Source organism: Hylaeus anthracinus, unplaced genomic scaffold (assembly GCF_026225885.1).
Source record: "Hylaeus anthracinus isolate JK02 unplaced genomic scaffold, UHH_iyHylAnth1.0_haploid 11989, whole genome shotgun sequence".
Taxonomy (NCBI): domain Eukaryota; kingdom Metazoa; phylum Arthropoda; class Insecta; order Hymenoptera; family Colletidae; genus Hylaeus; species Hylaeus anthracinus.
Window position 1 is genome coordinate 7,318,274 of NW_026534337.1, and position 19,973 is coordinate 7,338,246.

Consider the following 19,973-nt stretch of genomic DNA (forward strand, 5'->3'; position numbering starts at 1 on the left):
TTAAAAATGATAAATTTGGCATAATCACACATGCGCTAACCTTTTTATTATTTCATATACTTAGTATTTAATTTTATTATATAATAATTACAAGGAAACTGAGATATTAGGGGTTAATAAGTGTCATATATATATCATACCTTCGAAAAATTAGTTCGGCCTGTTAATCGCTAGATGGCGATACCAATTTTGTGTCTGTGGGGATTCGCCTAAAGGCGTACCGCTCTGCGCATGCGCGTGTTTGAACGCGTGGAGTGGGGAACGACAACCATTCGGCACTCATTCCGTGATTCCGTTGTGTCGTGTCGAAGCGTTTGGTCGAAACATTTGTTATCCAGTATCGTTATTATTACAGTTAAATGTTAATCGTTGATATATCTATTCATTCCCCGAGTCACTATCCTTGTTCGGTGAAGTTGGCACAGGTCAATGGTTAATCAACAGCCATATTTCCAATATGTCCATGAATGACAGTTTGCATGCATGTATAATGACTTTGACATAATCACGCGTGCGTTAACCATTTTATTATGTCATACATTTATTATTTCTGTTTATTTAATATTTATCACAGGAGAATGAAATATTAGCAGGTTAATAATTATATATATATACATACCGTCGAAAAATTAGTTTGGTGCTCACCGCTAAATGGTGATAAATACCATTCGTCATGTGTCCATGAATTGCGATTGTAGATTTATCAAAATTAAATTGTTTTGTAATAGATAGAAAATATTACTTTTATTAGTTTTTTTGCAGAATGAAGGACATGTGTATACATTCGTTTATGTTTATTAACATTCGTATGAAATGTATATTAATTTGATGTTTTCAGAACACCAATTCGAATGTTCTGTGTAAACTTATATTATAATTTTATAAATAAAAACTTAAATATAAGCACATACAAAGTACAATAAACCAAGTCTCTCTCATTATATTTAAAATATCGATGACTTTATAATTAATTAGAGAGATACAATACATTTAATAAATCTATAAAAATACTTTTGTTCTTATCGTAGTTAAACCTACTTTAAAGCTACTATACAAAATATTTCATTCTCTAAATGCACGTTTCAGCACTAGCGGATATTCTTATGCCTCGGTTGAACTAAATATTTGATAACTGTTGGTAGATGACGTAATTTTTCTCTAACAATGTGCGGCACATCCATATTCTGATAATGTTGATTGTATCTCGTAACGGTACCATTATTACTCTCATAAATTATGCCACCACCATAGCTTTGAGGATTTACCTAATAAAACAATAAATTTATTTAATGTACATAATCACAGATTCTAATATATTTTATTCGAGGGTGTACTTACTGTTAAAGTAGAACCATCCTTATAATCGAGACGAATATCTCCAGATGATAACTGCGTCGCAGTACCTATACCCGGAACTACTACCTTACTCATATTATTACTTAAATTTCGTATGGAGTTCATTTTGTGCGATCGGGATGCTACCGTCGAAATAGAGCAGCTAGCATCGAAAGACGGCATCTGAAACATGAACGTAGGAGAATGAATTATAACTATACGAGACATATAAAAACATTGTATTTTGTTACATACCACAGGTGTATGGTTTGTTGCCTGTGAAACATTTTCTTTTCCTTGTAAACAAGGAGCATCATTTAAGGCCGCGCTAGGCCTACGTCCAATTATGACTGGAAAACAAGAATGTCCGGTAGCTGCTTCTAAAGATGTTAAAGTAGACTCTAACAACAGGCAGCGCTGATAACATTCCGAATAATGTTCATAATAATCGTCGAAGTGTGATGGAAATTCACCTTCCGTGTAGGTAGGACTATCACTTCTTTCAGTTATCTTTACAGTGCCATCGACTCGTACAACCTGGAACAGTTAACAATAAATTTTTATTCGAATAAAATTTTGCTTATCTCTAATCATGAGATACATCACAGTACCTTAACTCCATTATAAAAATGAACTTCACAATCTGGATTTGGTCCATTTTCCATAAAAAGACATTTCGATCGTTGCGTGTACAGCGTCAATTTTGGTGTTTTTGCCCTCACGAGTTTGATAAAGCGAGAAGCGTATACGTATTCTCTGTGATGCCGTGGCGGTAGATTTTCATACGAATAAATACTATCCGCTCCGCGAGATGGTAACGGGGGTGGTTGCGCTCCAACTTCCGTGGAGACAGTTGGTTTATATAGAACGACTCTCAAACCATCGCTTGATATTCTACACACTTCGCTTACTCTTTCCTGGAGCAAAGAAAGAATAGTAGATTAGGGATTTTAAAAGATATTAAAATTTTCTTTATACTTACCACTCCACTCCTGCGTTTGATAAATTCAATGCAAACTTCTCCATTTTCTAAAATTGTAAGTATCGCATTCTTTGTCCTATGTCTGGTAGGTTGAAGTCTTTCCGAAGATAAAGGGGGAACTTGCAATTTTGTCACATCCTCGGTACCTTCGAAACAATTCTCAACCTTTTCCCTCTTTTTGTATCTACTAGTTTTGTGTTTATCGGGCTCCTCGTATACATTGCTACATTGTTGACTTTGCGAAAATATTCTACTCTGTGGTGGTGGTGGTATTCCAGCCAACACTGAAGTCTCTTTTGGACGATAATCTACGTAGTTGTTTTTATGCGAATGTGTTTTTGCAATAGGCTCGGATAAAGCTTCGCTCCTCGCACTAACCATCGGTCCGTAACCATTGGACATCGTAGGCATTGTTGACATTCTTTCCTCAGATCTGGAACGCATTCTCGGTCTACCATAAGAGGATAATGTTCTTCCAACTCCTGAGTCAATCATACCATCACCGATCAGTGCCTTGCTTGTGCCATTCTTCTCCTATTAATACAAGAATATTTATAATAAAGTGATAATAAAATTTAATAATTACTTTCTTAAATGCTACTTACACTGTACAATTTATTTCTTTCTAAGGTGGTTATAAATGGATGTTTTGGAATGTCACGCAAACGAATTCTGTCTTTTGGATTCTTTTTTAATAATTTATCTATCAAGTCCTTGGCATTGTCTGATAAATAAGCTGGCATTACATAATCAGCCATGACGACGCGTGTTAAAGTACTCTTAACGGCATCTGTATCAAACGGAGGCTTGCCGACTAGCAAGGTGTACAGCATACATCCTAAACTCCAAACGTCTGCCTCTAAACCATGAGATGACCTTGTTGCTATCTCAGGTGATATGTAATTAGGAGTACCACACATGGTCAAATGTTTCTCATCAGGCCTTGTCAATTGAGTAGCCAACCCAAAATCTGCTATTTTCTATAATTAAAATTATTTATGTTTGATACTTTTAACAGGATTATCAAGTAAGTAAAAAATGTTTTCAGTAGTGTTTTTTACCACTTGCATGTCTCTAGTCAAAAGCAAATTAGATAAAGACATATCTCTATGAAGTATTTGATGGGAATGTAGGTACAACAATCCTTGAACTACTTGTCTAATTATTCTACCAGCTGTAATAATAAAGTATGTATAATTCCTGGAAAGTATCAAAACAATAAGTACTATAAATTTATCTACATTTATACCATGTTCTTCAGGTAACGCATGTGAGCCTTGGATCTTAAGAAAACGTTGTAGCTCCCCATTGTGACACAATTCTAATACCAAATAAACATAATTGGCATCTTCAAAGAATGTGTACAATTCGAGTACCGCTGGATGCTTCAATCTTGAATGAATAGCTACTTCTTGACGTACTCTACCCACCATCCCAGCAGCTTGCATCAATTTTTTGTCGATCTAAATTTATACAATTCTTTTTTTTCTTTTTGACAAAAAATATACATTTGTGCACAACTGTACCAGATGCAAATATATACAGAATGTGCTAAAATTCTTAATTCATTCATTGGATATATATATAGTACTCATCGAAATAAGTAAACAAGCGTGAACGGGAGTTGTCATTTTCAAATTTAAAGGTGCAACAGGTATTTGTAACGACATTCCATATAAATTACCATTTTTATCGCTACTTCTATTCCACTGCGAAGACATTTTGCTCGATATACGCTGGCGAAGCCTCCCTTTCCAAGTAAATTCAATACCTCGTAATCCTGGCAATGGAATTCATTAATTAAACGTTTGAATCGAAAAAGGTGAGCGTACAAATTTAAATTACTAACCTCTATTTGTTCACCGAAACCACCCGATAGCGGTGGCATCTCCGGCATCCGAGCAATAAAACGTTAAAATTGTTTCAATCACCGAGGCCACCAAATAGTAGCACTGTTTTCATGCATGAAACTCGACTGAAAGAAAATATATTTAGGAAATATATTAATAAATTTGTAAATAGAAATGACATGGCGCGGTCGCCATAGACAGATTTTGCACAGCGTCTGTTTACGGAAGATGGCGTGGAGGTTCACGAACAGGTTTCATTTATTTCTACTGCACGTACATATCCAATAAAAATTAAGAAAAAATTTACGTATGACATTCAAGTGTGGAAATTTTAAATTATAAAATTCATGTTGGACCAGATGGGATGTAGGTAAATAATAAATGCAGTACAATTATTGTTGCAAATTCGAACGTGCTATTAACTTTCACAGCGGTAATTCGTTCTAAGTAACTATAATTACAAATTAGTTACAAATAATATACAGCATAATTTACATTATGCATTTGAATTAAGTGTTAGCGGAAGTGGACGAAATATCGAAACGCTGCACAGTTCTCCGACATTAGTATGCGATGGTTCTAGAATATAAATACGTTGATGATTAGAGAACATAAACAGCTTATATTAATGTCTTTAATTGTTAGTTTCACTTTCACTGCGTAAGGATTCAATTCGTACTATAATTGTACACTTATTACAACTTTTGTTTACGAATATAAATTATTTTGTGGCACAGGACTTGTTTATATCGCGATTTATTTTATTGACATCTAAACCATCATACGCACTGAGTATGTAGTATGTACTGTTTCTCACGAGATCAGTCTTCGAAAATAACACAACTACAATTAAACAATTCAGCGATGTCCAGTATTTTTACTAAAATGAAAAACTGACGGTACATTAAAGTAAGGAATTATTTTGAGTATTCATAGGCATAGAACTTTGATATCGTTGCGCTGGAGGCTGATAAATAGGCTGCGCACTTCGTTGCTGGCTACGCTTTTTATTGTAACCAGCTTTATTTGTAGGAACGATTCCATTTCCACTTCTTCGAAATTCCATACCCGCTGCACAATCCATGAAACGTATCTTTATATATTTATAATTAGATGAATACGTATTTCATACAAATTATTTTCATTTACCAGCTATATGTTTTTGTGTTTGATCATAACGAAGCTGTCTGTTATTAAACTGTTGATCTGGTTGTTTCTGGTCCATTCCGTAATCTTGAACTTGAGGCTGATGTAATCACATGTAGAACAGAGATTAATTATAATAAATATTAAGCAATCGATATAATTAAAAATAATTTACGTACATCGTCTGTTATAGGCAAGCAGTCTGTTTGGAGTACTTCTTCATAATTTTTAAATCCTTTGAACTGGACGACGCAGGTTGTATTTGATACTCCGGTTACTTTTGCATTATAGTACTAAATGGCATGAACAATAATTATATTATATATGTATACACTAATCTAGAAGAATTATACATATACATATTTTTCATTATTTACCCTGTCATCTTCCCAATATTTCGCTAAACATTTATCACCTATTCGCCAAACCCAAGTGCTGCCCATAGAAACATTTGTATTTTGATTGTTACTATAATGGTATTGACCTCTTTGATGGTTAGGTCCAATAGTCCCTTTGCCATCGAAATTGTCATTCAGTTGATATCTATTCGATTGGTTTTTGTCATTTTTATCATTTGTGGTTACAGGAAAAGCTCTATGTGTTCCATCTTCCTGTGCTCGATTATGCCTACCGTAAGAAGCATCGTAACTCTGTCTATGCCTGGTATCAGTTTCATGATGATTATAATTCCTGCTGGTACCGAAACTTTTCCCTTGTTGATCCTGTGGAGCTTTATAATAATTCGTGGTATCTGTAATGTTTGTTCCGTCTGTACGTGTTTGTAAACCGGAATTTCGGGAATCGTTCAAGTGAGATTTTTGGTACATTTTAGTTCCTGAATCTTGCAGACCATAACTATGACTATCTTGATTTCGTTGAAATCTCGGTGGTTTATTTTGTTGAGAGTTACTTCCCCCATTATATTGCGAATACTGTGGGGTAACAAGGTTATTAAAGTTTGTTTTCTTATTATTTTTATTTTCTTCTGAATGTCTGGGAGGAACTTGATATCCACGACCCCCTTTTTGAGCTCTATCGAAAGGAAAGAAACGCTTACTTTTGACGGCTGTTATAATTATGCTATCATATTAGTCTAAAAAAAATATACCTTCCGCTTTTTCCACTTTGTGCTTCGTTACTTTTGGATTCAACTCTATCGTAATTAAATTCTGTATGCGGATAGCTATTTTGGGATGGATTACACGTCTCGGTAGGCTCGGACTGTAAAGGTAATTTGTCTTCTAGAAAATCAAAAAGAGATATTTTTCCGCTACTCGGTTTATTTTCTTCAGCTTTCTTATCAAATCGTTTAGTTCGAGGTTCTCGAGATTCTTTGAATGTGCTAAAATCATTACAATAAAATTATTAATAAAAAGAATATGCAACCGTGGCAATTTAAAATAAAAGAAAACAGATATACTTGTGTTTATTGTCTGCTTTTAGCAAACTTTTCAAAGCTCTATCGACGTTATTACGATTAACTTTCAAGGCATACTCTGCTTGTTCTATAGAAAAGCCTTGATCCACAATTTTTTGTACACTGTGATCTAAAAGCTATAACATTCAACAGGTCATGGTAATGTTGCTTTAAATATAAATATAGTGTTATATATTTAATACAACATACCTGCTTATTTCCACCACCAAAAATCTTTTTGCTACCTTGCTTAGCAGCTTCTGCTATTGCATCCTTCCGTTGAGCTTCGAATTCCGCATTTTCTTTAGTACACTTTTCTTTCTCAGCCAATGCTTTAAAATTTTTGTCATGTTCAGAAACTTTTATAATCTTTTTGCCAAATGGTATCCATGGTGGGGGTCCACCTTCTTCGGCTGATCTCACTCGTGTATGCAGTGCCAATTTCTGTTATAAAATACATTCTTTAGTTCCGTATAGATGAGATTTAAATAATATAACTCACTTTGTTCAATTCCCATTTTTCCACAAGGTTTGTTACTTTCCCTCCAAGTACTTGGGCTATGTGAGATGGTTTTAATAAAATAATTCCATGGGACATTGGCAAATTTCCTGAAGCTATTAGTATTTTTGTACCAGGAGGAGTATTTAAACTAAAACACGATTATTCAAATGATAGAACCTGTTCTTTACCCACACTATGAATAGGATAATTTGTTCTTATACCTCAAAGATGAGATGTGTTCAGCTTCTATAGCTTGGAAGTTATTTTTACCATCAGTTAAAGATAATTTCAATAAACGTGGAGCTGCACGAGATTCTTCGTTGTTCTTTGGAGCAGAAACATTACGTATTTTTTGTATTTGCAGGACAATATTACCTTGACTAACATCTCCTTGACCACTACCAGTTTCTCTCAAATCAAGCTACGGAACAAATAAGAAACCTGAAGATACTCTTAAGTTACTTATCGTAGAAGAAAATTATATAATAAGCAGTTCTTACATCCAACAATCGCTTTATGATTTTGTGAACATCGGTAACACTTCCAGAATCACTTCCTAAATTGTAACCATGATCTGTGATGTACCTAATTCAAACATTCATGAATATTTATATGCTCAATCAAGAGGTATCACGTCTGTAAAAACACTGTCGTGTAACTACGGGAATTCATCAAGTTTTATACGCACCACCCTTTGTCCTTCAACTTTTCCATAATATTCACTGTCATTTCATTCTCGAACCAAGGTTTTTTATCGAGCCAATCTCATTAGTTCGCCGACTCTCCCAAAAGAAATTTCATGTGCGTTACATGCGTGCATTCAACTCGTACATAAACATGTGTCAGCTGACGTGTAAACCAATATGGAACGGGTCTTCGAGGCATCAATAATCGTCAAGTGAAATCAAATCTTTTGCCAGGCGTCTGTTATCGTTCACTAAACGCTGTGGTACCTTCTGATTCTTCCAAACAATGGATAAAAGGAACCGCGCCTATTGGACCTCAAATTCACTGCCACCATCTTGAACGTTTCGTGCACAGTGATTTTAAAGATCGATATATCGGTACGTCTGTAATTATACGTCAGTATCGATATATCGCTAGACATTTAAAAATAACACCATCGCTGTTGACTTTTCAATTAACAAGCATCCGTTTATCTAATATTTTATAGGATATTTTACGTCTCTATCGCAAACGAAAAATTCTCTTCTCTATTTACTTCCATTTGTAAGGCTACTTTTTTACATGGAACTCTTTAAAGAATAATAAATCTTTCAGCGTATCAAGGTACGTCAAATTCTAAAATTCTATCTAAACGGGTTACGCCAGAATTTTTGTAGAAATTGCACAAAGGAGGTTTAAACGACGAGTGGATCATTATCAAAAAATGCTCGAACGGTAACTGGCGCGAAAAATGGGTCAGACGGACCCTGTGTCGCGTTAGGTTCTAAAATCAAGTTTCGGTGAACAGTGAGAGTAACGTTTCTCAATGCTTGGAATTCCTCGGATCCGTAACCGTTCTTTCTACTCGACTTACGTAAATGGAACAACGTGTCCACCATATATAAATTCTTGTAAAACCTTTGATTTAAAAACAAATTAAAATATATAACATATAAACACAATATACAAATTACGGAAATAATGGAAATCAAGTTGAGAAACTGAAAGGTTGGTAATTTAAATATAACATTAATATAAAGAAAGATTTAAAGGCAGGGTCGGCGTGATCTTTTGCGGGGTCGGGTTCAAAAATTTTGCGGGGCATGAATTCACATTCAAATCCTACACTTCAATTTTACAACGAGGAATTATTTATTTACAAATGCTATATATTAGGTTGCCCGAAAAGTTTCTTTCGTGAGTTGCATTCAATTATTTTCTGTGACAGTGTTTATATAAACAGACAATCTAATTTCTTAGACATTGATGCTGTAGCAGTAATGAAGCGAAATGAATCGTACACAATTCAGTAATGTAACATAAAACATACAATATTGTGTATATATTAATTATTAATAAAACGAAAGAAACTTTTAGGACAACCCAATATTTTTTATAAGATGAATATTACATAATAATACTTTGATGATTTTTGTTACTCCTTTCAATTTAATCATCGCTACTAAAAAAATGTCTTGCATTTTAGCAGAAATTGCTTCCATTTGTTAATGGTATCATCAGTCTGTAAAAAGTTAATCAAAATCGATGCCTTTTAATTCAGTAATTTTCGTAGACCGCGGGACCTTTTAAAACGCGGGGCCGGGTTCCGGCGAACGCGCTGAACCTGTCTTGCGCCGGCCCTGTTTAAAGGGAAACCAGAGGTAATAATATTAATATTAGTATTAGAGTAATATTACCGTAAATATAATATACATAGCCTTGGATGTTGCCTAAATGAAAGAACACAGTCCCTCGTTCTTTTCAAATGTACCCATAAAATCTTGATAATTTATTATTTCACATAATTTCGGTCCTGTGAATTGTATCATTTTCGGAAGGGAACGCTAAATACGTCTCGATCGTAAAGCAATTATGGTCACCAAGTTCACGGAGGTCACTAACGCCAAACCCCCGTCGTGGAATAAGAAAGGCATTAACCGCTGATCGTTCCAATTTCAGCTGACGATTATTACACGGGTGGAGTCCCGTTTGAATAAACGATGAAATTAGACCAGATAGGAACTAACTCTGGAGATGACGGAAGCGTATAGGAACGGTTAAGAACGAGAAGACCCGCCCATATCGCTGCACCGATCCGTAAAAATTGACCGTGCTTCGCGAACGCCAATCATCGTATGTCATTAAATCCTCTCGTTAACGAAACGCACGTACAACACGCGCCGAGACTATTATCGCGCTTGTTCTTCGTTTAGATTCGTTGCGACACCTTCGAAATGCAAACATCGTATTCTTTAAAAAAAAAGAAAAAAAAATGAAAGCGCTGGTTGTTAATGTTTTCTACTCATAGACGTCCTATACACTTTAATTGCACGGTACGAACGTGGGAGAAAATGATCTTTGCATTACTGGGTCAGCCGAAGGAGAAAAATAATTGCGATGCTAAAGGTGCGTCGAACGGGGTATAAATAATACAGGACCGGACTTTTATGCGATTCCGCGGAAAGAAGCTACTATTTCCAGCTCTAGCGTGCAACGACTGCAATTATGTTCCTCGAGGAGTGAGTAAAAGGTTTATTTAACTATCGTTTAGTCTCCAATGTATGTAACCATTCGATTAGCGACAGAATGCTGGATGGGAGGGAGGACTCAGATTTTTTTAACGTTTAGCGGCTTCAACTGGTAAATAAAGTTTTTCTCTGTCTAAGAAATTGAACATATTCAAATTCAATTTTTCCACTCTATTTCTTCCTACCGTGAAAATGGAAATATCTGCTTATTCACCTAACAGACCGGTGAAAAATTGAAATGCTACGCAGAAATATCGCGTGCAACAGTGTTTCATTTCTCACTGTCTGGGTCTTCAATGTTTGAATAATCTTTCACTAATTACTCGTTACATCCAGTGATTATAAAGTGCTTAATCGAAAAGAATTCATACCAGTAAAATTAATCATTAAATGAAATTAGAAGGTCAAATCTATTTTGAAAATTCGAGCAAAACGGTCACAGGATGCAACGCATCAGTGACTATAGTTGTATAAAAATCACCTGTTCAAGGTGCTCAAACGATATTCTCACCTTATCTTCCAACTGCCTCCATCACTGCAACTCTCGTTTCTTCTTTCCACTCTGCGCAACCTGCAAGCACGTTTGAATAATGTAATCGTCGTAGGAAAGTACTTCATTTTACATTGTCAATTGATTTTATATGCAGTCGTGTCCTTTTTCGTCGTATCGTTCATCGCGAGGTACCTCGTGCGTACGTGATACGCTGCACGCAAGTGGATTGGCTTATTACTTGTTGTTGTATCAATTTGTACGCAACGAACGTATGCAAAGGTTCGCGCTCATAACGCGAGCAAGATGCTTTTACAAATTTAGAGAGTTTGCAGTTGAATGATCGCTTTGTGAGATCATCAACGAGAAAAGCAGAGGAAGTCATTCCAACGAAAAAGCATCAGTGACTACAAACTCGCCATAACGTTAATCGTTTAGTTTTTAATAAATTGTATATCAAACATTTTTCGTTCCCTTATGAGCGCAATTTAACCTGCTACGTTTGTATACATACTCGAGGAAGAAAAAATATGTTACATTTCGATGTAGAACTGGATTCCTTTCAAAAGAACTGTCTAAAATTGTAATTTATTAACTTATTTTTTTATAAACAATGACATTCTACATATTCTTGGAAATCTCTAGAATAGATATTTTACAAACAAGATAGCTATTTATGTAAGTTGCGAAACTAACAAGAAAAAAACAAATAATCGATAAAAATGTTAAAGCAATAAGTATTCGGACAACTGTTTAAGAGTACTTTCCTGGAAATTTGATCTTTTCTAATTCGTACGGAGCAATAAACTAATGTGTTTACGTTACAAACTCTACTGTAAATCGTACAAGTACTAATTGCTCCTATACTTTTACCTACTTGTCGCATTTTTTTTTGTTAATTTCACAAAATATACAGGGTGTCCCAAAAATTTTGTAACACCTTGAAAGAGACGGTTCAGGAGGTGATTTGAAATAACTTTTTCCTTAGCGAAAATGTTGTCCGAGGCTTCGTTGAGGAGATATTAACGGAAAACGTCGACCAATCAGAGCGCTCGTATACCGTTGGAGCGGCCGCGGTAGCGAAGGCTACGAGCTAGGCAGCCGCGTCAATGTCCTTCGATGCACGTCGAGTCACTTGTTTGCGTACAAGCGCGGCCACTTAGGTCGTAGCCTTCGCTACCGCGGTCGCTCCAATGGTATACGCGCGCTCTGATTGGTCGAAGTTTTCTCTTAATATCTCCTTAACGAAGCCTCGGACAACATTTTCGCTAAGGAAAAAGTTGCTTCAAATCACCTCCCGAATCACCCCTTTCAAGGGGTTACAACATTTTTGGGACACCCTGTATTAACTAGTAAATGTTGTTTGGACTATATTTATCTTAGAGACTTCCGAGAATATGTAAAATATCATTGCTTATAAAAAAAGAAGTTAAGAAACTACAATTTCACAGAAAAGCTTTTTTGGAAATTGATCGGTGTACGAATACATTCTACACCCACTGTACGGTTTGGTTTTGCATGGCGCGAGTAAAAAGTTTACTAATCAACAGAGGTGATCGCAGAGGTTTTGAACAACGCTGTGTATGGCACGCAACGACGAAAGACTCGTACCTAAGTACCTTGTACCCTACTTTCGGTAGCTCTCCGGAGATCGTTGGATTCTTTGGTGCGTCGCGACGCATAATGCTCACACTGGCTTACACGCGGGAAGCATAGAAGCCACCAAGCGCGTTGTGTGTACACACAGGGAAACACACGAGTAGTAAGCGATGACTCGTTGTGGAAAAAGGGGGATTCAAGTAAGATGGAGAGGGAGAGAACAAGCGTGGTGTAACTCGGTGGGTAACGTGGAGGGAAATACGACGTGAGCAAGAGGGAGATAATCAGGGAGACCGAGTGGCAGAGTAAAGTATAGAAGGAGAGGGAGCGGGACATAGTGCGAGAGAGCTCAAGTCGGTTTTACCATTTCAGTTTCACTCAGACCCCGGACTGAAATCGCGCGTGTCCACCGCCAATACTCGAGTCACGGTGAGCCACAGCCTCGTGCCTGAAATTAAACGACGATATTTTTCAGAACGACGTGCCCCGTGCTTTTTTTCCCCTAATCGTAGAACGCACAGTGATTCGTTTCCCACGGAAAAGTCGCAGTTTCGACCCGTGTGCTCGCGGAACGGTGTCACGTTTCATCGACGAAAGAAGTTTCTATCCACCGGCGACGACTAAAGGGCAGCCGACATACGGAACGTTTGTGAGTACGATTCCATCTTCAATGAAACGAGTGTCATAATCATTGCGTTACTTGCCAGTTTAGAGAGAATCATCCTCTTTCGTTAATGTTTAGAAAACTCAGCTTTATGGTATAATGTTGTTTTAACTCTTTGGGGCACGGTGGGATTGAAAGTGTCCTACCTTTTTGATGGACCGTAATGCATGGTGGGACATTTTTAATCCCACCTCGAAATTTTGCAATAGCTGCATGTGTATAGGTGTGATACCCTTATTAATAAAAATATAACAATTTTGTTTGATTTAAAACGCAATCAAAATTCCTGTGCAACATGGGTATATTTTATGACCTGAATTCGTGTGCCGCAAAGAGTTAAAGCAGATACATTTTATATACGACTCATTTTTGCTCCGTTAGATTATTTTAATCCGTAGAGTTGAAATTTAGTTGATCCATAAGTATCAACTGATTAACACTTTACCGACCTTTCGATATGGTATATGGTATAATGTTGTTTCCTTCGTCCTCGGGGATGACCTCTTTGCGTTGGGAAATAAAACGTGTAAATAAATGGAGCTGATACATTTTATATTCGGCGCATTTTGCTCCATTAGTTTATTTTAATCCGTAGGGTTGAAATTAATTTAGTCGATCCATAAGTGTAGATTAATTAACACTTGACCAACCTTTCGATATTTGGATAGGATAATACTTTGTTATCTACTATTGAAATAACATTTTATGTCCCCATTATTGTACGAATTACGAAATATCACATAAATATCAATTAAAAGACGATTCTAATAGCTAAAATAAACATTGAGTAACACGAATGTTGTCAAAATAACAAATGTTATTGAATTTAATTGGATGCCCCATTGCTACTAGTCGGTAGTGTTAACATACATAAATTTTCCAACAAGTAATCGCATTATTTGACATCACTGACTCATTGTCTTCGCACAAACTACCCGCAGTTAGCTTGTAACGAGATATCAAATTGAATCACCATGCGAATGTCATCAGCGCGAGTTTAATTGCCTCGACTCGATTGGTCCTCGATAATTGAGCGTTCAATTACGGTCTAGGTTCTTTTTTCGCGTATAAAAAGAAACTTTGAGCGATCCGTCATCGTTCGCGTCGACGGCGAATCGGTAAGGAAGTTCAATTAGATCCGATCTAGCGCAGCGGGACGGTAATGCACAAATTAACTAACGCCCACGGAGTCACGGTGGTCAGTGTTGCAAGTGGCGACGGGGATTCGTTCGAGTTGTTTTGCATGTCGAAATCCCCGCGAATAATCTCGATTTCGAAAATCGATCGTTGAATAACGGGCACGGCAACACCTGCGCCATGGATTTCCAGTCGTGTAGAGGCGACGACCGTAAAAAGCGTATGTGTTGCGCGTGTGTCGAGAAGCTGTAGTCGTAGTCATAAATCTTGGGTCCTGAATGGCGGCCAGGAATTCACAACATCCATATCGTTTCGGAATCCACCGTTATTGGCCTTTTATTAAAATTTGAAAATTATTAACTGCTTTCGGAATCACTTTGGAATTATTTTTCAGAAACGATAAGGATTATGTTTATTTTGACACGTGTTCGTTGTTGAAATAAAAGAAAATTTAGCGTTGATAAAATGATGATGAAAAAAAGTAACGATCCAGTTGACTTTGATTTCTTCGTTGGAAAATATTTCATGCTCGAATTTTTAATTACACCTTATTCGTTCTTAAGTATCGTATTCGTCTGTAGTTTTAAACGATCAAGCGTTGGTCGGGACGGGTAAGAGTAAATCGTGGCAATAAATCCTGGTTCAGATTGGCCAGGAATTCGCCAGCATCCATATTGTTACGGAATGCGCTATTGTTGAACGCGTTTGAAACCTGGACGTAATAGTAGACGCGAGCATCATAACCTGGGCCCAACGAACGTACGACGAGTGTGTAAAACTCGATGACCTCGGTCTCGCAGCGTAACTTTCGACCGACTGAAAGGAGTCCTCCCTTCGACTTTTTCCTCGATCATTCTTTTTTCCCCTTCTCGGTTCGGATTCCACGCGAAACGTTTCGGTAGCCTTCAACTATAACTTCTCCAAAAATTTCTCCAGTTATCATCCGAATCTCTGTATTTATCTGAGCGAAGAAAGGGGAACGAAACAGAGACGTAAAAAAACATTTTCTTTCTCAGTTCGCTAGATACCAAGCGTATGAAAATATGAAATGTATTTTATGACCCTTTTTGACAACTTCGATAAATCTGCATTCCATCCAAGGGCATTCTCTCCCAATATCGTGGGTACAGACCGAGGTGACACGGTTTTCGAGAAATTATCCAATTTCGAGATAATGATGCTAAGAACCGAGAGGCCTACAACACAGTAACCGACACAGAACCATGGAATCCTGTTCGTTCAACCCAAAATGCATTAAATCGAGAGTACTGCAATTATGTTTATCGACCGCGAAGACAAGACTCGACGTGGATTTAACTATCATTGCTTTTAAATGAGAAAGTCAGGTTTAGATCAAGCAGGATACAATCTATTCCAGGCCCAACAACTGCGCCCAATTAAAACATTGCGATGTCTTGACCTTTAAACGAGGGATTCGGTGCTGACTCTTGGAAATTTCCAGAGACGAGATGCACGTTTTAAACGGTTTTTATATCGTTGACTTAACCTTCGAACCCGGTGACTGAAGCGACGCGACGTTCCACCGTCGTTTCCTTAGTTGTTCCGTCTTTTTCGACATAAATCACCGTCGTGCAACAAGCGGTGGCTGGCAAATACCAGCGAGTCGAGAGAAAACGATTTCCCGCGCTAAGTCACGACAGCATCGTGAAACTCGCGCCTAGCTATGCGTCGATGATGCAGACACGATGATGCAGGTACGATGATGTCAATCCCCGAGTGGGTTTGTTTTTGTTTAAGCGTCTGAATCATAACGCTGAATCTTACAACCGCCTGCGGATCGCAATTTCACGCAATTGCTCGCGTCGCAAGACGAGGAAAGAGTTGGTCTCGGACGGTCGCAATCTCCTGACTATTTTTCTTGGCCGCTTCTTATTTTCGAGTAGAACTTCGCTGCTTTAGAAACACCGTGGAACCTTTTTTTTTTATCCGTTTCCTATCATTAGAACGCTCCGTTGTTTCAACGTTCTATTATCCTTGCGTGTCGTAGAATGTCATCAAGGTTAGTCTAATAACAGCGCGTAACCGTGTATCTCGCGTTACAATCGGACGTGTACTTATTTTTACTTCTACGCCCAGTACCTAACGTTTTCAATTATTTCCTTTTCACGTTTGAAATAAAATTTGAAAAAGAAACGTTTTGCAAAATGTTCACCGTTCGGTTGAACATTTTTGTATTCAGAAAATGTAATGTTTTTTTTTTTTGTTAAATATTGAATGCTTTACATAGCAGTGATGTATACAACGTTTAACCACTGTTCAACATGTTTTCATTCGCGTTATTGTATGTAAAGTGCTGCAAATTGTGGTGCGTAGTCATGTCTAGCTATCAATAGTCACAGTGGAAGGTACTACTGCATTCGCAATATTAGAATGACCCGGAATTCCAGTCATATTTAGCACTCGGTTAACTTTCTTTTGGCACTGTTTGCTGTTTACACAGTAGACGGCCTTCCACGTCCTCAATTGTCACTTTCTTTAAGTGGTTGTTGTTATTCTAATGACGATCGCTTTCCTCCGTGTTTTCCGTGTCCTTCACACTTAAACATGCGATATCTACAACTAATTTTACACTTGCGAATGAATTAGAAGAGATTGAAGCTAATGAGTTTTATTTATAAGCGCTTGAAGTTGAATGACTTGACTAAAACATTTAACCCTTTATTTACTTATAAGTCCCGTCAGTTTTCTCGTGATACTCTATTCATTTAAACGCTTCGAAACCTATTGTGACTTTCAAGCACAAGCTTTTCTCGGAAGCTTGTTAGAGACAACTCTATGAGACGATATAAGACCAAGAAGGGCGCCTAGATTTTAAAAACTTTTGAGAAATTCAGTAAATAAAGGGTTAATGTACCAGACTTACATACTTTCGTTCTTTACATTCACGCAATTCTTGCTTCACGCTATTTTGCAATTGTAATCCTTCGTAATCCTTCCATTAGAGATGCCAATGGCTGACTGGCCTCCCTATAGCTACAGTCAAACATATCTACAGCCCCTGACGGCAAATTAAAAGAAATTGGAACTCGATCAGACGTAACGGCGAGAAATGGACGATATAAACGTCTCGTAACAGGGGAGAAAGGAGAAAAAAAACGATGGTAATAAGAGTCATAAACGATGGTCGCAAAGGTGATCGATACTCGAACGGTTCGCAATTACCGCCGCGATGTGGAATTATATTACTCTAATTACATTACTCTAAGTTCCTTCGGCTGGGGGAATCCATTAGGCGCCAGGACGAAGGAAGCTCCTCGATGACGTCACACGAACGCGGTCCAGACGTTCTTCCATCATTTTTACGTTTTTCATCGTTGGATTACTTAATGCGAAAGGGGAGAAGCCACTTTCTCTCTCGTATAACGTGTCTTTAAGGCAGTATGTCGGTGCGTGACTGCGCCTCGAGAGAACTTCGTTCTACAGCTTGTTGCAAAACCGGTATTCCTTACCTAGACCGTAGGGCAATTTGTATACGTGGCATGAACGAGTTCAAGCCGACTTCCGGTTACCATTGTTACACGATGAATCGAGAATGTCCACCAGTTATTCCCAATCCGAGAAAGGACAGCATTCGTATGCTAATTAGAATGATTGCTTGGTAGAAAATTATTAATCGACGACGTTCAAACGAGTCGGGCATGTTTATCGTCGGTTTAAAATGATTAAGGGGCGGGGTCGAGCCAGACATGTTATTCGTGTTTATCGTTCTTGTTTGTTGCATGGAATTTTATTATACTTTCGGCATAGGTAGCTCGCGGTAAGTTAATTACGCGGTTCTCGTAATTCAACGCCAAGGGTAGAAACAAAATTCGAGTCACGCATAGTTTGGTATGTAACAGGAGTGGCAAACTCTAAAGAGTATCATTTTTTTTTATTAGAAAAGGATATTCCAAGTCTAATCGCAATTTTTAATGAAATTAATTTCGCCGTCCGGTTTGCGAGAACGATGAATGAAAATGTCCAAAAGAAAGTACATTTCTGTATTGGAAAATCAATTTAAAGATATATGAACTTCCTGAGCAGAGTGAATATAAAAGAAGCAACGAGTTTCAGTGAAAAGTACATAACGACGTTTCTCTAAACCGATTACGGCCGAGGTTGGTTATCGGTCAGGGGTCGGCGACCGCCGCGACAGATCCGTCTTCATTAAAGTTTCAAATCGTGGAGAAAAAAAAATGAAAATGAACCGCGCTGCTCGCGAGCGATCGATACGAAGTTCGTTTCACGGAGACCAAGGGGATCGATAGAAATGAATATGCACACGCAATGTCACGTGAGAATGTTACTTTTTCGCGCGGTATTAAGTCTGCATTAATTATGATGTAAGTTCAAGCAATCGAGGCTAATGAGCAACACGCACGATAATTAAAAGGAAGACCTTTCATGTACGAAACACGAAATAGTAATGCGATGGTCTGGGCTTGGGGAAATCTTATTCGGATAAAAGCCCCCCGTTAGGAATATTAGATGAAAAACTCTTTATTAGTATGAAGATTAAAATTTGAACTAGTAAGTATCTATTTGACTGAATATTACCACTGAACCTACAAACTAGTACTTTAAACTTTGAAAATTTAAACGACTGCAAATTTCATGCCATCGGTTGAATTCAGTGTCGAGTGAAATATTTTTATTCTTCAAATAATTTTCAACAATTCTACATAGCAAAATCATCGCTCCAATCAGTCAGTAATGCAATGCACCGTGACTACACCAATGAAGTTATTTATATCACGTATACATAAATTATTCATACCACGAACGAACAAATAAAATAATACTACGCGAATAAAATTGCACCTAGGAATTTCCCTCCCATTACGAAGACGACTCATGAAAATACAAATTGTACTGAAATTTTTAACATTACTCGAATCATTATCTCCATTATCCACACGAATTCTTTTTCACGATCCCCCAAACAATAAAGGGAACCAATGACCATGACAAATCTCAGGACCTATCCCGTCGATCTCTCGAATCGAACTGGGAAGTCACTCTCGTTGGAACGCAGTTACTCGACCGACTGGTCTTCGGTTGCGCAACGATCCAGGAGGATCGCGATACTCGCGCGCGATCAACGATGTCTTCGGAAACGGAAACGCGGCTGGTTGCATCATGATCGTCGTATCGATGGAAATCTTTGTTTGTTCCAGCCAGCCGCGGAAAGAATAGCAAGTGAATTCAACGGATTAAAATACACCACCATGCCTAAGTGATTCATTCGGTTACGGATATAAAATCGCGCGAATTAGCGCAACGATTGCGAAACGATGAAGGAAACGATCGAGGACGAGAGGGAAGCCGTTTCATAGCGGATAGGAATGCGTGTAATTCTTTTTCCACCCAGCCAGGGGCTTTTAAACTGGTCCAAGTTCTAGATCTAGGTCGGACGCGTTTGCAGAAAATTGCACGGTGTTCGTGAGAATTGTATAACGCGACGACAATTGGATAATGTCGGGTGTCATTAACGGGGACTGGATCTTGAGATCAAGGTTGTTGTATCTGGAAGCTGGAAGGAAGGAAAGTTTGGTTATCAACACCATCCGTTTTCTCTTTACATGAAACAAGACAGAGAACAATGTACAACAGTAGACCCTCGATATAACGACGCCAGGTGACTCGAACAAAGCTGT

At 37.7% G+C, this 19,973-nt stretch overlaps 3 protein-coding genes across 3 annotated transcripts in view; 1 reads left to right on the forward strand and 2 right to left on the reverse strand.

Annotated features, from left to right (window-relative positions):
- Nucleotides 1-779: 779 nt before the first annotated feature.
- LOC128888185 (serine/threonine-protein kinase PLK4) lies at nucleotides 780-4,484 on the reverse strand. The gene is made up of 10 exons (XM_054144848.1): nucleotides 4,167-4,484; nucleotides 4,002-4,097; nucleotides 3,567-3,780; nucleotides 3,379-3,491; nucleotides 2,923-3,297; nucleotides 2,318-2,851; nucleotides 1,947-2,252; nucleotides 1,591-1,872; nucleotides 1,339-1,518; nucleotides 780-1,265 (listed from the first exon to the last, which is right to left on the reverse strand). The coding sequence occupies exons 1-10, from the start codon at nucleotides 4,212-4,214 to the stop codon at nucleotides 1,089-1,091; spliced, it is 2,325 nt and encodes a 774-aa protein (XP_054000823.1). The 5' UTR covers nucleotides 4,215-4,484; the 3' UTR covers nucleotides 780-1,088.
- A 540-nt stretch (nucleotides 4,485-5,024) lies between these two features.
- LOC128888186 (tudor domain-containing protein 3) lies at nucleotides 5,025-8,254 on the reverse strand. The gene is made up of 11 exons (XM_054144849.1): nucleotides 7,921-8,254; nucleotides 7,733-7,817; nucleotides 7,454-7,653; nucleotides 7,233-7,380; nucleotides 6,941-7,174; nucleotides 6,734-6,867; nucleotides 6,422-6,655; nucleotides 5,691-6,345; nucleotides 5,493-5,606; nucleotides 5,317-5,413; nucleotides 5,025-5,238 (listed from the first exon to the last, which is right to left on the reverse strand). Exons 1-11 carry the CDS (start codon nucleotides 7,959-7,961, stop codon nucleotides 5,072-5,074), a joined length of 2,109 nt encoding a protein of 702 aa, XP_054000824.1. The 5' UTR covers nucleotides 7,962-8,254; the 3' UTR covers nucleotides 5,025-5,071.
- Nucleotides 8,255-12,852: 4,598 nt separating this feature from the next.
- Nucleotides 12,853-19,973, forward strand: part of LOC128888187 (CD151 antigen) — a 17,053-nt gene continuing 9,932 nt past the window's right edge. The window contains exon 1 of the mRNA XM_054144850.1: nucleotides 12,853-13,164. The gene's annotated coding sequence lies outside the window, so the exon portion shown is untranslated. The remainder of the gene's footprint in view (nucleotides 13,165-19,973) is intronic.